The sequence below is a fragment of the Jaculus jaculus genome, chromosome 9, assembly GCF_020740685.1.
Source record: "Jaculus jaculus isolate mJacJac1 chromosome 9, mJacJac1.mat.Y.cur, whole genome shotgun sequence".
Lineage (NCBI taxonomy): Eukaryota > Metazoa > Chordata > Mammalia > Rodentia > Dipodidae > Jaculus > Jaculus jaculus.
The window spans coordinates 29,127,864-29,144,459 of NC_059110.1; the positions used below are offsets into that span (position 1 = coordinate 29,127,864).

A 16,596-nucleotide genomic window follows, 5' to 3' on the forward strand; every position below is an offset into this window, starting at 1 on the left:
AAAAAGTCTGTTGAAAAAATGACTGACCATTTCTGAGCCTGGGGGCATAGTAGTTCCATTGATGGTGACAGTTAGAGAAAAAGACACATTATTCATTTCATATATGCCCAATCTAAAAGTCCATGCTGCTAAAATTTTTGAGTATTATATCCCAGTAGAAAATTCCACATCTGACCTTAAGTGATGGGTTATAATCAAAATGCATGTGCACATGGCTAGAGGGATGGCTTACCAGTTAAGGTGCTTGTCTGCAAAGCCAAAGGACCTAGGTTCAATTCCCCAGGAACCACATAAGCCGGATGCACAAGGGGCGCTCATGTCTGGAGTTCGTTTGCAGTGGATGGAGCCCTGGCGCGCCCATTCTCTCTCTCTCTCTCTCTCCCTCTCTTTCTCCTTCTTTCTCTCTGTCAAATAAATAAATAAAAATATTTTTTAATAATGCCTGTGCACTAAAGGAATATAAAATTGCCTACAGGCTACGTGTATATGAAGCTTAAATAAACGTAATGTTTAGATTTAGGTCACCTTGCCCAGGTGTTTTGTTGTACACATGCAAGTGTTCCAAGGTCCAAACATATGCCAAACCTGAAACAGTTTTGGTTCTAACTTTTTCAGATAAGGTGTTCTCAACTTACAGTACTATTTCTAGTACCAAGCTTGAGGTATTCTGTGGTATAGTGTTGGCTGAACAAATTCAAGAAGGATGAAAACAGGCAACGTGGGAAAGAAAGTATGTGCAATTTATCTGATGCTAATTTCTGTGAGCTTAAATTAATACTGCACAAGCTCATAATAATCATTCAGAATTTAAGCTAAGGAGAAACTAACTCCCCATCGTGTGAACTACTCAAGTGATTAAGAGTTAGGAAATCTCTTCTTTTCCTTCTTATTCCAGTACAAATTCATTTTAAAAATAGGATAAATGTTTAATATTATTCAAATGTTATATACTCCTGACAGGTATAGTTGAATAAATAAACTTGAGGAATAATTATATGTTAATGGTAAAGATAAAGTAAATATAAAGATAGCAGTGTCCAGTCTTTAACTTTTTCTGCACAGATACATTGAAATTAATAAATTAAACATATGAAAGTGTTAGTATTCACTGTTTTTACCATAGAAAGGTGATTTCATATGGTTCAACCTGTGGTTTTGTGTTCTTTGTTACTCTCACAAAGATGTGTGTCCCCCAAGGCTGGCTAAATGATTAACAGAAGTACTTATACAGAGCCAGGAATTGAGTTAATAAAAATAAACATGGCTGGGTCTGGAGATGTGACTCAGTGTTTAAAGGTGCTTGCTTGCAAAACCTGATGGTCCGGGTTTGATTCCCCAGTACCTGCATGAACGTGTACAAAGTGACACATGCACCTGGAGTTCATTTGCAGTGGCAAGAGGCCCTAGTGTGCCCATTCGCCCTCTCTCTCCTTCTCTCCCTCCTTGCAAATAATAAATAAATAAATGTATTACAAAAAATACCATGACTGAAGACAGGCCTGATGGTTATAATTCCAGAAATGAGAAGGCTGATGCAGATACATCATGAGTTCAAGGCTTGTTTAGAGGACCAGGGTTTAATCTGCAGCACCATTGTTTTAATGGGAGGACATTGCAAGGACATAGTAAGTCACTGTGGCACATTTGTAGCCCCTTGTGGTGGTTTGATTCAGGTGTCCCCCGTAAACTTAGGTGTTCTTAATGCTAGGTTCCCAGCTGATGGAGATTTGGGAATTAACGCCTCCTGGAGGGAGTGTATTCTTGTGGGCAGGTTTGTGGGTGTTATCACGAGTTTCCCCTTGCTAATGTTTGGCACACTCTCCTCTTGCTGTTGTCTACCCTATGTTGGCCAGGAGGTGATGTCCCCTCTCTGCTCATGCCATCGTTTTCCCTGCTGTCATGGAATTATCCTCGAATCTGTAAGCCAAAATAAACCCTTTCTTCCCAAAAGCTGCTGTTGGTTGGGTTATTTCTGCCAGCAATGCGAACCTGACTGCAACACCCCTCATGGAGCTGCTCAGTTTTTCAAAATATTTACTTATTTAAAAAAGAAAGGGAGGATCTAGGCATGGTAGCACACACCTTTAATCCCAGCACTTGGGAGGCAGAGGTAGGATTGCCATGAGTTCGAGGCCACCCTGAGACTACATAGTAAATTCCAGGCCAGCCTGAGCTGGAGCAAGACCGTACCTCAGAAAACAAAGAAAAGAAAGGGAGGAGAGAATGAGTGTGCCAGGGCCTCTTGCCACTGCAGATTAACTCCAGATACATACACCATTTTGTGAATCTAGCTTTTCATGAGCACTGAGAAATCAAACTGGGGCCATCAGGCTTTGCAAGCAAATGCTTTTAGCCTCTGAGCCATTTTCCCAATGCCTGCTGCCTCTCCTTTTTCTTTCTGAGTGCATCAGAGACACAGTCCCAAGACTGCCAGTCTGTGTCCTGCCTCTTGTCCGGGATCCAGCGTGCTCCCTTGAGAGCGCGGATGTGATGAGCTAAGGTTTTCAAGCTAGCCGGGAGATCAGTAGAGATGTTACAAGGCTGGCAAAGACTCAGTGAGCATCACCATATGTAGCTCAGTGTTCTTTTTAAAAATTGAGAGAAAAAGATTTAGATAATATTGGAAAGTCACTGAGTCATTTTAAATGGTCATTTTTTTTCCCAATGCAAAATTTGCAAATGCTATATTCAGTCCTATCCACTACTTAACTAAATTTTTCAGATGTTGCAAGTTCAGAAATTGAAGATGAATAAATCCATCCCTCTTTTCCTTGTGACTGTTGTTTGTTTGGTGGGTATATTGTTTGGTTTTCATTTGGCAGTGCCAGGGTCTCACACTTGCTAGGCAAGCTTCCTACCCCTGACCTAACTGTCCAGTACTACTGTGTTCTTAAGTAGTGAAATTCTGTGTGTTTTGTTTTAAAACTCAGTAACTTAGGATTGATAAATGTTTTGAGGCAAGCCCAACAGACTGGCCTTCTTAAGTTTTGTTTTCCACTGAATGCTGGTCTTAGGACAGACACTGTCCTCTGTCCAGTTTTCAGAAAGACTGATGAGTACCTTTTCCCAAACCAGCCACACCTGAGAAGTCACACCAGCAGGTTCAGCCTACCCAAGGCCCCACAATAAGCTGCCTTTCTGATACATTAGCTCACTTTTTTTCCCTCAACTCTATTTGTTTTTCCTCTTTATAGAGGGGGTATTAAGATTTAACTTTAGTGATGTTCTGAGAATTCACAGCTCCTAAGAGCAGTGCCAGGTTTGTTGACTCTAAACTACACTGCCAACTGGCATGGGTGTAACAAAGAGGGACTCCCAGGCTCTGTGGAATAGCATGAAAGTTGGACTTTCTCTGAAGTGTTATGCTTTAGCCCAGGCTGGCCTGAAACTCACTGTTCACTATGGAACCCAGGCTGACCTCGAACTTACTGTAGTCCTTCTGCCTCAGTCTCCCAAATGCTGGGATTACAGGCACAAGCCATCATGTCAGGCTCCTTGGGGCTTTTTCTTTATTTGGTTTGCATGTGTGTGTTGATTGGTTTCCCATGAGAGAAAATGTCTAATATTCCCTAATATAATAAATTCTCTAATATAGTAAATCTGCCTGATTTATTTCACTAAATGTGATAACCTCTACATCCACTTTAATGCAAATGATAATTTTATTCTTTATGGTTGATTCCATAAACTTCACAGTGTCTGTGTGTGTGTCACATTTTCTTTATCCGTTCCTCCACTGGAGGGCACAGGCTGATTCTCTAACTTGGCTATCGTGAATGGTACTGGAATAAACTTGGGCGTGTAAGCTTCTCTGTTGGCTGCTGACTTTGATTCCTTCAGGTATATACTTAGATGAGTTCACCTGATCCTATGGTAGCTCTGTTTTTAGTTTTGAGAAACCTCCATACTCATTTCCATAATGACTACACTAATTTGCATTCTTACCTACAGGTGCATAAGGGTTCCTTTCCTCTCGAGCCTCCATCTTCACAAGCTGTGGTTGTTTGACTATAAAGTGTCCCCCACCCCACCCCCCGTGTCACACATTTGTGATTAAGCCTCCCACTCAGAGCCTTTGCGAGGTGGAGCCTTGCTGGAGGAGATGTGTCACTGGGGGACCCTACTAGCTAGCTCCCTCTGACTGCTTCCGTTCCCTGCTGCCTTGCTCGGGCTGTGCTTTCCCCGCCTTGAAAAAGCTTTCTCTAGAAACTGTAAGCTGAAACAAACCTTGTCCCCCCATAAGCAGTTTCTGGTCAGGTGCTTTGTCCTGGCAACCAGAAGATAACTGTTAAACAAGCATTTGCATTTGGTGTTTTTAATAAACAGCCATTCTGGTGGGGTGAGATGTATTAGGGTGTGTGTTTTCTTCTTTCAGTATTGGGTCTAGGACCCAGGGCCTTATTTGTGCTAAGTAAGTGTTCTACCACTGAGCTACACCTCCTGCCTCAATGTAGCTTTGATTTTCACTTCCTTATAGCTTAGAATGTTAAACACAAAACTTATTTTTGACATTTTACTCTGTGCACAATAAAGCTAATTACAGCCAACCAAAAAGGGAAAGCTGTTATCAAGGCTTATTCAGAAAAGTGACTCATACTGAGCATGTGTCGGACGTTTGTTATGATACTCAGTGAGGGTTGATATTTATCATCAGGATTGGGGTATGGAAGAGTGCCAGTCACCAGAGAAAAAAGGAAATGATGTTGAGTATACCCAGGCAAGAAAGAAATGGAAATATTCGAAATATATTCTAAACCAGTAATACTGTAACCTCTCAGTCGTCTAACAATTAAAATAAGATATCCTCCCCACCTTTTTTGAGACAGGGTCTTGCTGTGTAGCACAGGTTGGCCTTATGAGTTCTTCAAAGATTAATTTACAAAGTAAGGAAAGCCAGGCACGGGGGTAGAAGGATCATTGTAAGTTCACAGCCACTCTGAGACTACATAGTGAATTCCAGGTCAGCCTAGGCTAGAGCAAAACCCTACCTAAAAAAAAAAAAAAAAAAAAAAAAAAAAGTAAGGGAAAGCTTGCTCTGTCACTGAACTACAAACGCGCCAACTATGCTGTGATTTTCGGTGTTTCAGGGGCTGCCCCTAAAACTGAGACTGTATGCTAAGCCTAGCTGGGCTGAGCTTCACCAGGGACATGGTAACCACTAACCAAGCCACTGTGGCAAGAGAATTAGAGCAAATGGGACACAAGTGGAAGCAGAGCTCGGGTGACGGCGTTACAGGGCCGCCATGACATCTGCTTCACTGTCAGGGTGAGGGTCTATCCTGCTCTACTCAGGCTCCTCCTAATTAGTCCTCCTCCCTCTACACAGCATGCACCTCACAAAATTAACATCTAGAAATTGCCAGGTGACGTTTCCTCAAGTAGCGAGGTCCTCTTAGAAGCCAATAGCTGAGGCCACCTGCTGTTTGACTTTTTACTTGCTATCGGTGTATTCTCTGCTCAATCCCTTCCACTGCTGGCTCTGAGCAGGGAACCCATGGCCTGACCACGTGTCTGGAAAGTGCTCTACCACTGAGCCATATTCCCTGCTCTCTCAGTTAATTATTCTGTTGTTATTTTTGTAAAGGGACAAAAGATTTATTTTGTCTCATGCAGAGTGCACAATCTCTACGGAATCTTTGCAGACCTGTCCCTGCCAATAAGGCAGGAAGAACCCAAGCACACAAAACATAAGCCAGCCGCCAATGTTCATCACTGAAATTGTCACTTAGGACAAAGTTTGAAGTTCAAACAGTTGTTTGAAACTGGCTAGCGTTCCAAAATATGTAATCGAAATGTAAAAATTCAGTATTAGCCTTATTTAAAGGTCAAATGTTGGGTCTTTGTATTTCATCTGTAAATTTAGTAATTTTTTAAAATATTTGAGAGAGGAGGAGAGAGAGAGAAAGAGGTAGGTACATAGAGAGAATGGGTGCACCAGGGCTTCTAGCCACTGCAAACAAACTCCAGACACATGTGCCCCCTTGTGCATCTGGAGATCATTTGCAGCAGCTGGAGGCCCTGATGTGCCCATTCTCTCTCTCTCATAAATAAGGAAAAATAAAATACTAAAATGAGTCTACCTGAAATGTAATTATTATCACACTGCTGCAGTTCAAAACCCTGGAGCAGAGCAGATAAATCTCAAGATGTCCGTTAGTAAGGACTACAAATTCAGCAGTATAAGGAGGACAGGTGAATGATGAGTGTCATTTTAAACGGGCCAGGAGGTCTCTGATGCCACAGTTGAGCAGAAATGCAAAGGAAGTGAGGGAAAGGTGCCTGTAGGTGTTGAGGCTGTGAGGTGGGCTGCAGAGTCCGTTGGTATCGTGGGAGTGGAATAGCAGGGAAAGTGGTAAAACAAAAGCCACACCATCTGGCACATTCCAGGCCATGGTAGAAACCTTGAACTTTACTCTGGCCATGATGGGAGGTGTTGGAAAGTTCTGAGCAGAGAGAGGATTAATGAAGTGTTCTAAAGGGGTCATTGCTGATACGAGAATAGACGAGCGGCTCTGTCATGGGTCAGGTGGACTGGCTAACATCCTTTGCAGACACATGGGAAAGAAATGGTCAGAAAATTGGAGGCTGGGTCTCTTGAAGGTACATATGAAAGAACTAGTAAGTTGAATTTAGGGAATAAAGAGAAGCTCAGGATGGTTCCAAAGCTTCGAGCACATTCAGCTGGGGAATGGAACAGCCGAGCAGCTGAGTAAAGCAGGTGAGGAGGCAGGAAAAGGGGGCTCAGGTTTTGACATGACTTCAGAGAAAGTAGCAGACACTCTTTGAATACATGCCCAATCAGGGAATTCATATGAAAACAACTGTCCTGAACCTGGAAGACCCTGTACTTCTTATCGCTGGGGAAGTGTCTGTTGTTTCTGTCCATTGCCCCTTTCCCTTCATCTGTTCAGTAATCGTCGTTGTGCGGGGCGTGCCAGGGCACTTGCTTAGCTTGTGTGAAGGAGAAGGTCCAATACCTAGGAACACAAACATGAAATCATCATCATCATCTTTCTTTTTGAACTTTGGTCAGAGGCTTTTTCAAAACTCGAATATATTATATCTCCTGGTTCCATTTTGGTGGTCTACTTGGATCTACTTTAAGAATTTATTTTTAATTCTTACTGCGTGTACTTTGTAAGAACTAAGATTAAAGACTTTAGTTTCCTGTGATCCCAGTATTCAGGTGTCCAAGGCAGAAAAATAACATAAGTTTCAGGCTAGCCAGGCAGGGTAGCGCATGCCTTTAATCCCAGCACTCATGGTGAGTTCAAGGCCACCCTGAGACTATATAGTGAATTCCAGCTCAGCCTGAGCTAGAGTGAGACCCTACCGCAAAAAACAAAACAAAACAAAAAAAAACAGGTTTCACAGTAGTCCTTCCACGTGGCTAGTTTCTGCGTAATTGTGACAGTAAAGGTAAGTACCCTTCATGGACCTTGAGACAGGCCAGTAATAAAAGATTGGTCTTCAAGCTAGGTCACTGGTTTTTGAATGTGTCCTTCCCCCTGAATGGAACCCTGCTCAAGGGTGGCATATGTAACTGTTTCTTTCTTTTTTTTTTTTCCCCTTTGATTCCTTGACTCTAGCCTTGTACATGATACAGAAGTTAACAGCATGTGTTGAATGGGTGAGTGTTTCCAAATATTTTAAGACACTAAGAAGTATATCTTTTCTCTCTTGTCTCATTCTACAGCGCATGACAGCTATAAAGTGCAAGAGAAGAAAACTACCCCCAACCGCCCCTCCTCTACAGCCTCAGGACAGAACAGCACCCCGTCAGGACATAAACCAGGTAAGTTACATGGCATTTACTGGGGGAAATGAAGGATGTTCAGAAGCCACAGAGACAGGCTGATGAGGTATAAACTCAACTCAGAGCTTGATTCTATCCTGCCGCCAAAGCACACTCTCACAGATCTGTGTGAGGTTGCTTCAGATCTTCTCCAAGCCCGGCTTTCTCTTTTTTTTTTTTTAATTATTTCTTTATTTATTTGAGAGCAACAGACACAGAGAGAAAGACAGGTAGAGGGAGAGAGAATGGGCGCGCCAGGGCTTCCAGCCTCTGCAAACGAACTCCAGACGCGTGCGCCCCCTTGTGCATCTGGCTAACGTGGGACCTGGGGAACCGAGCCTCGAACCGGGGTCCTTAGGCTTCACAGGCAAGCGCTTAACCGCTAAGCCATCTCTCCAGCCCCCGGCTTTCTCTTTAATCGAAGTGCAGACGCTAGGCTCTGACTGCACCATCGTGATGATCTTTGGCTCTGCATTTACTTACTGCCAAGCAGTAAGCACCTTTGAAACAAAGATGGAACACAAGTCTCGCTGCCTATATGGCCAGTATTTGTGACTTTCTGAAAAAAACACTTTAAAAGATCTTTACCGGAAGCAAAGCTCATACAGTATTATGCTTTTTTTCCCCCTCTTGTTATTTGCAATGCTTGTACCCCTACCTGACCGTAATTTCACATAATAGCCTCTGATTCATGATCTGTTCCACTCAGTGTAAACATACAAACAATGGAGGAGACATTGTGCTTTCTTCCCGGTATCCAAACACCATGTGGTTCTTGGGAGGGATGAGCATCAGGATGAGGATGAGTCTGTGTGGTTCCTGGAAGCCTGCTTCATGCTGTATTCAAGACAAAGCCTCACAACTCAGTGAATCAGTGAGAATGAAGATAGAAGTGACTGGGTGTCGTCTCATAGAAAACATTCTCTGTTATACTTAGTTTAGTCTCTTTTTTTTTTCTCTCTCTCTCTCTCATGGAAAATGTCTTGCACAGGGTAGAAAAATCTGGCTTGTCATTGAGAAGAAAGACAATAACAAGTATTGTTGCTGGAATAGTCATTAGTGGAAAACGCTGTGCAGTTTCAGCCGAGCTTTAATTAGCAGGCTGCCATTTCCCCATCTAGTCAGCTTGCCTTTTCATTCATTCATTTCTTGCCACCCATCTCCTGGCATAGGCTGGGGAAGGTAATATGTAAGCAAACACACACATGCCCCCATTCTCATGAAGTTTATCACAGTGGAACTTACCCTCTAATTCAAGTGAGCACCCCGTGGAAGTAACAGTTCTTTTTTTTATTTTTGTGCCATTCTGGGTATCAAATCCAGGGCATTGCAGGCATTTTGTCATTCAGTTATAGGCTCAACCTGAAGTAGAATTTCTTTTTTAACTTTATTTTATTTAAAAGAAAGGGAAAACTGGGTGTGGTGAGTGGTACACGCCTTTAGTCCCAGCTCTTCGGAGACAGAGGTAGGAGGACACCGAGGCCACCCTCAGACTACATGGTGAACTCCAGGTCAGCCTGAGCTAGAGGGAGTCCCTACCTCAAAAAAAAAAAAAAAGAAAAGAAAAGAAAGAAAGAAAAGAAAAGAAAAAGAAAGGGAGAGAGAGGAGAAGCAGATAGAGAGAGTGAGAATAGGTGCGCCAGGGTCTACAGCCACTGCAAACAAACTCTATACACATGTGCCATCTTGTGTATCTGGATTACATGGGCAAAAGACCCAGATTCAATTCCCTAGTACCCACATAAATCTAGATGCATAAGGTGGCACATACGTCTCGAGTTCCTTTGCAGTAGCTAGAAGCCCTGGTGTGCCCATTCTCTCTCTCTGCCTCTTTCTGTCTCTCAAATTATTTTTTTTTATGGGAAGGGAGGGAGGGAGATGGAAAGAGGGAAGGAAGAGAGGAAGGTATCAACAAGCCAAAATATATTCTACTATATTTACAAAGTGTTTCTATTGTATTATAAGGCTACCATTGTTTATAATTCTGTCATCCTTTACTGTGCAGTTAGTACATTTATATCCTGATAACTCCACTTATCTATCTAAAGCTAGGACCGTGAAGTTCCTAGGGGCATACTGGTAAAGGCACAGTTCCCCTCCCCCCAGCGCAGCGAGCAGTATGCAGGAGAAGCTTGGCTGTGAATAGCTCATTCTAACACAGTCTCCTGCTGTGCTGAGACTTTGCAGAGCGCTGCCCTGTTGGCCTTCTCGTCTTTTGGTTCACATTGCTGAAGTCAGGTTAGTCGAGGAGACGTTTGTCTTCTGGGTGTGTTGTAGCCTGGTGTCTGCTTTCTTGTACATATAAACTAGCAAAGAAAGATAGATAAAAGATTCTCAGTTTAGAGGTTACTGTATGATTTTCCTCACTTCTCCCCAAAGCACGATTAAGAGGTTAGATGTTGAATGGCTCTCCTTGAGTTAAAAAAAAAAAAAAAAAAAAAAAACCTTCTGATTTTATAAGATCAGAGTCATGAAAATACCTGTCTAAAGTGGTTTGTTGTTTTCAATCTCTAAAACACAGAAAGGGGTTGCAGGTTTGAATGTTGTCCTAGCTCAATATGGACATCCTGACTAAACAATGTCTCTTTAGTTCCTTTTAATCCAGCAGATATCCCCCCCCCCCCCATTAATGCTCATTCTTGAAACTCAGTAAAATCCCCAGAGCAGGGCTGGAAAGATCTAACAACCCAGGTTCACTTCCCCAATACCCACGTAAAGCCAGATGCACAAAAGGACACATGTATCTGGAGTTTGTCTGCAGCGGCTAGAGGCCCTGGTGTGCCTATTCTCTCACATTCATCCATCCATTCATTCATTCATCACACACTGGAGCAGCCCCTTCTTGCCAGGCCCAGACATTGGAGCAGCGGTAACAAGACAGACGGGCATCTGCTCCTCCCCACACCACCCACATACCTGTTCTGCTACAGGTGCCAGTGACATTCTGGGACCCAGTGACTTTCTGATTGATACAAACTAAAGACTGGAAGCAGTCTTGAATCTCTTCCCTTTCTACGGTGCCCTGTTTTCACTGGCTGGTTGGTCAGTGTTGTCCAGTGCCGAGTTCCAGAACCAACCAAATCATCTAGGAATCATAACCACAGCTCATCTTGTGCCTTAGAAAGGTTGCATTAATTCTTCCCTGCAGTCCAGTCCAGGTAGAGTGTGGATACCATTTCAGCACTGGTCTCAAAGGAGGACCCGTGGGAACTACTGCGGTTGTAAGCTCGGCCTTCTTTGTAGCGATGGATATATTTGTGCAGAACTTTGTACACTCTTCACTAAATCTATTAAACCAAAGGATGTGTGCGAACATATAACTCCTGTCATTCAGGCTTTCTATATCATTTCAGACCCGCCCCCTGTGCTCCGTGTTGATGACCGACAGCGGCTGGCCCGGGAGCGTCGTGAAGAACGGGACAAACAGCTAGGTAGCCAACCTACCCCCCTACCCCCCCTCCCCCCGTCCTATGTGCATAGGACAATCTCCTCAGAATCCTTATTTCTCTGCTCTGGAACAAAGGACACGTAACGTTGAGTGCACGGGCATCCTGCAGCATCTGTCTTCTCCTGTGTACCTTTGTGGGTGTGGCGGATGGACTGTGAAGCAGTCTAGTCTGTGATCAAGAGCAGGGCTGGTTTTCAGTAGCTCTTTAACCTCGGCTCAGGATTAGGGCCACGTTTGCTTCATAGTACATTGTCATTCCAGTTTCACTTGGTGCTGAAGGAAGTGTGTTTGTGAGTGGAGGACATTGATAGTGCGTCTTCCCACTCCCCTGCCCCCTTTGCTGTCACCCTAGCTGGCCTTGAACTTTCTGTGATCTTCCTGTTTCGCCTCACAAATGCTGGGACTGCAGGCACATACAACCATACCAGGCCAACTTACATTGTATTTTTTTTAATTATTTATTTATTTGAGAGCGACAGACACAGAGAGAAAGGCAGATAGAGGGAGAGAGAGAGAATGGGCGCGCCAGGGCTTCCAGCCTCTGCAAACGAACTCCAGACGCGTGCGCCCCCTTGTGCATCTGGCTAACGTGGGACCTGGGGAACCAAGCCTCGAACCGGGGTCCTTGGGCTTCACAGGCAAGCGCTTAACCACTAAGCCATCTCTCCAGCCCTTACATTGTATTTTACTTATCTTTTTTTTTTTTTTTGTAGCAGAGTCTCACTCTAGCCTAGGCTGACCTAGAACTCACTGTGTAGCCTAGGCTAACCTTGAGCTCATAGCAATCCTCCTGCCTCAGCATCTGAGTGCTGGAATTAAAGGCAAGCACTGTCATATCTGGCTTCAACTTAACATTTTATGCACTGAGCTTGATCCCATCAAACAAAGCAAAGCAAAACAAAAGGTAAATAAATAGAAAGGAAGAAATAAAGAAAGGGAGGGGAGGAGGAAGGAGTGAAGAAAGATCACAAGGACAGTAAGCATATGGGTCTTTTTGAGGTGCAAAGTTAGGAGACTGAGCACTGGGGGGGTTACTTACTTGAAATAATGCTGCTGTTAAATGTCCAGACCATTGCTACTGTGTGCTGCCAGAGGCCTAATGGTGAGGTGTTTTCATTTTTTCCCCCCCTTAAAAGGCCCCATGTAAGGTAGCAGCTCCAATCTTTGCCTGTTGCCACCTGGCAAGCCAAGTCACAAGACTGGCGAACCAGGAAGGGAAGAGCAGAGCACTCAGGTAGAACATTAAGCAGGGAGACCAGTGCCAACTCCTTGTTGACTTTGATATCCATTTATGCAAAGTTGCCCAAAGAGGATCTCTTTTATTCTTTTTCAAAAGTTCATTGACAACTTCCTTACATGTAGACAATATATCATGATCCTAGCCCTCTCCCACAGTCCTTCCTTTTGCCCCTCCCAAATCCCCCACCATCGAATCCCTCTGTCTTTCCAACTAGTCTCTCTTCTATTTTGATGTCATCGTTTTTTTTTCCCCTCCTATTGTGTAGCTCTTGAGTAGGTGACAGTGGCGATAGCTGTCTGGCCACTTCTGTCTCTTCCTAAGACTACTGCTGTCTAGAAAGTAAGGTAGCAAGATGAGCAGACCAGAACCAGAGCTGCAGAAGGGGGAACCCTGCAGATGAGCAAGAATCAGGAACTGGCTGCTATCGAAGGTGGCTGTTCTTTGCATTGCTTTCACGTCCACACAAGGATCGACACTTTCATCCTCTCCAGTTATTCCCCTTGGAATGGGTGTCACACGACTAAACATCTCTGGAACTGTACTGTGGATTTGTAGGTTAGTAGAGTCATATCTGCTTCACTAGAAAGGGTTGTCTAGCGTAAAGAGAGCAGTCCTGGACTGGAGAGATGGCTTCATGGCTAAGGCATTTGCCTGCAAAGCCAAAGGATCCCGGTTCGACTCTCCAGGACCCACATAAGCCAGATACATAAGGGGATGCATTGTTCTGGAGTTTGTCTGCAGTGGCTGGAGGCCCTGGCGTGCCAATTCTCTCTCTCTCTCTATATATATATATATATTTTTTTTTTTCTAATAAAATATATTTTAAAAAGAGAGTTGGGCTGGAGAGATGGCTTAGCGGTTAAGCGCTTGCCTGTGAAGCCTAAGGACCCCGGTTCAAGGCTCGGTTCCCCAGGTCCCACGTTAGCCAGATGCACAAGGAGGCGCACGCATCTGGAGTTCGTTTGCAGAGGCTGGAAGCCTTGGTGCGCCCATTCTCTCTCTCCCTCTATCTGTCTTTCTCTCTGTGTCTGTCGCTCTCAAATAAATAAATAAAAATTAAAAAAAAAAAGAGAGAGAGAGAGTAGGCCGGGCATGGTGGCGAACACCTTTAATCCCAACACTTGAGAGGCAGAGGTAGGAGGATTGCTGTAAGTTCAAGGCCACCCTGAAACTACATAGTGAATTCCAGGTCAGCCTGGGCCAGAGTGAGACCCTACCTCGAAAAAAACAAAAAAAGAAAGAGAGAGAGCAGTCCTTTAGAATGAGCTTTCCCACATTTACCTACACCCTTCCGTTTGCTTTCGTTTTCAAAGCCAAGCACTAGTCTTTTCTTGAGAAAATCAGGAATATATTGGCCAAACAAAAATGATTGCAAAAACCAGTTGTCTAGCACCGGCGGGTCAGGAGCTGCTGAAGACCACAGTCCACAGCTGCTCTCAGAGCTGGGTGTCAGTGTGACTGGGTGCTGGCTGGCTAGGGAGAATCCTCCTCCCAGAAAAGCAGTGTGTGTTCAGCATGCCTCCACCTGGCTGCTAAGTTGTGGATGTATCAGGAACTGTGGCAACTGCCCCCAGAGGCTCAAAGCCACACTCCTAGAAAGACAGATTAGAGGCTTCTAGAAAGACTGACAATTCCTTTCACGCCCCTTCTTTGGTCCTGTCTTAACTCATAAGCTTGGGTTTCTGTGTTCTATGAAGTCTAAAGAAATCCTTTCTAGCCTTCAGTCCTATGTTATGGTATCGTTTAATACTGTTGAATGATACAGACTGCAATATTCTTACTTGCAAAAGATTTCAAAGGACAATATGCAATTCACATTAAGTTGATTTTCCTTTGTTAACTAATTACACCCATTTTTGTCTTCATCATTCATTCTATTTTATATTTGCTTGGAAACTATTTTTTATGTAATTGTGTAATTCATTTTTGTTAATATTCTGGAACATGTAGAAATATTGTTAACAAAATATATACCATGTTTTTATATTTTCATTTCACCTTATAAACATTTCAATAAAAAAATATTATATATAAAAAAGATTGCAAAAACAAAGAAAAAAAAGATTATAAGACTACATCTCTGAGCCTGCAAATTCTCTCTAAAAGCTTTGAATGTTGATTGACAGGGTGCTTTTAAGATATGATGCCATATTTCAGTTCATATAAATGACACCAAATGATACATGGACTTATGTACTTAGAAAGTTGTTTTGTGAGATCCTGTGATTAAAGCAATGAATAAAGCTTGGCACCCAGTTCCCTCCACCTAGCTGTAATCTAATAGGAGGCAGACAAGTAGACAGCTATAGTACGGTGATGTGTGCACTGTGAGCAGGTATGTGTGGGGTACACGGAGAGCCCAGTGCCTAGCCTGAGGATGTAGCTCGTGTGGTAGAGTGCTTCCCTATGCACGAAGCCTGGGGTTCAGTCCTGAGCACTACATTAGCTAGGTGTGGTAGTGCGCACCTGTAATCCCACCGCTGGGAAGGTGGAGGCAAGAGGATCAGAAGTTCAAGGTTATCATCAGCTACTTAGTGAGTTTGAAGCCAGCTGGGCTACCTAAGACCCTGTCTCAAGAAAATGTTTTTAAGGCCAGGCGTGGTGGCACACACCTTGAATCCCAGCACTCGGGAGGCAGAGGTAGGAGGATTGCCGAAAGTTCGAGGCCATCCTGAGACTACACAGTGGATTCCAGCTCAGCCTGAGCTAGCATGAGACCCTACCTCAAAAAAAAAAAAAACTTTTTTTAGAAATTCCTAGCCCTCCTTGCCTGTGGTGTCATCTAGGCTCCCAAAAGGAGACAGACAAGGCAGGAACTACAAAACAGTGAGGCGAGGCATGGAGCAAAAGCTTGGTTGAAAGACTCGGCCTGCTCTCCAGGTGACATATGGGGCGCAGTACCTAGGGTGAGATGGGTTTCCCTAGCATCAAAGCCCTGCTTCTTTGCTGAGCTGCTGTATGATACATAGAATTGGTCTCTATTCTTCCCCATATCATGCAAGCAATCATAGTTACCATCATTTTGACCTCTTCCTTGTTTTTTTGTTTGTGTGTTTTGTTTTCTAGAGGTAAGGTCTTGCTCTAACCCAAGCTAACCTGGGATTCACGCTGTAGATCCAGGATGACCTCAAACTCACAGCAGTCCTCCTGCCTCTGCCTCCCAAATGCTGGGATTAAAGGCATGTGCCACCACACCTGGCCTTCTTCTCTTTTTTGTTATTAGAATCATAATTTCAATGGCAATACTAGTATTAACATTTAATTTTTCTTGGCATTTAATTTTCTTTCTAAATTTTAGAGCAGTGTCCTTCCATCTACGTTTTGACATTAAATCACAGTAGTTGCAGCTGAATTGTGAGGCTCCCTTCAGCAACCATCTGTGCAAACATACATACACATAGACATTTGTAAAAGTGTCATAAAAACCCCACCATCTAATTTAATTTGTGCCTTTAAGTATATGAAGATAATTTCTTTAAAAAGAAAAAAAAAAGCCAGTCGTGGTAGTACACACCTTTAATCCCAGCACTCAGGAAACAAATGTAGGAGAATCGCTGTGAATGCAAGGTCAGCCTGGGCTAAGATGAGATGCTATTTTGTAAAACCAAAATAATTAATTAATAAAATAAAAATGGCCATCACAGGACACACCTGCCCTCATAAACTTACCAACTGTGCTTTGCTGAGCTCTGGTAGCATTACGATATTCAAAAGTAAAGAAAGGCTGTTAGTGAATAGAAAGTCTTTGGGACATGCATGATTTAAAAAGAGAAGATTGGTATGTCAAGCGTTACCGTGCTTTCAAATATAAAGCTTTTCACGGAAAAATTGTGAGAAATACTTCATAAATTCTGGGAAAGAGAGTATAAAACGCTAATGGCCAATGAAGTAGTTGCGGTCAGGTTCACGTTGCTGGCAGAAATCACCCAACAAAGAGCAGCTTGTGGGAAGAAGAGGTTTATTTTGACTTACAGGCTCAAGGGGAAGCTCCACGATGGCAGGAAAAATGATGGCAGGGGGATATGATGGCATGAGCAGAGGGTGTTCATCATCCCCTGACTGAAATAAGGTAGACAATAGCAACAGGAGACTGTGCCAAACACTAGCAAGGGG

General features: G+C 43.5%; 1 protein-coding gene across 1 annotated transcript in view; it reads left to right on the plus strand.

Moving 5' to 3' along the window:
- Map7 (microtubule associated protein 7) overlaps window positions 1-16,596 on the plus strand; it is a 156,250-nt gene that overhangs the window by 82,005 nt on the left and 57,649 nt on the right. Inside the window, exons 3-4 of the mRNA XM_045159255.1 lie at window positions 7,697-7,795; window positions 11,149-11,226. Coding sequence (XP_045015190.1) covers window positions 7,697-7,795; window positions 11,149-11,226 — 177 coding nt within the window. The remainder of the gene's footprint in view (window positions 1-7,696; window positions 7,796-11,148; window positions 11,227-16,596) is intronic.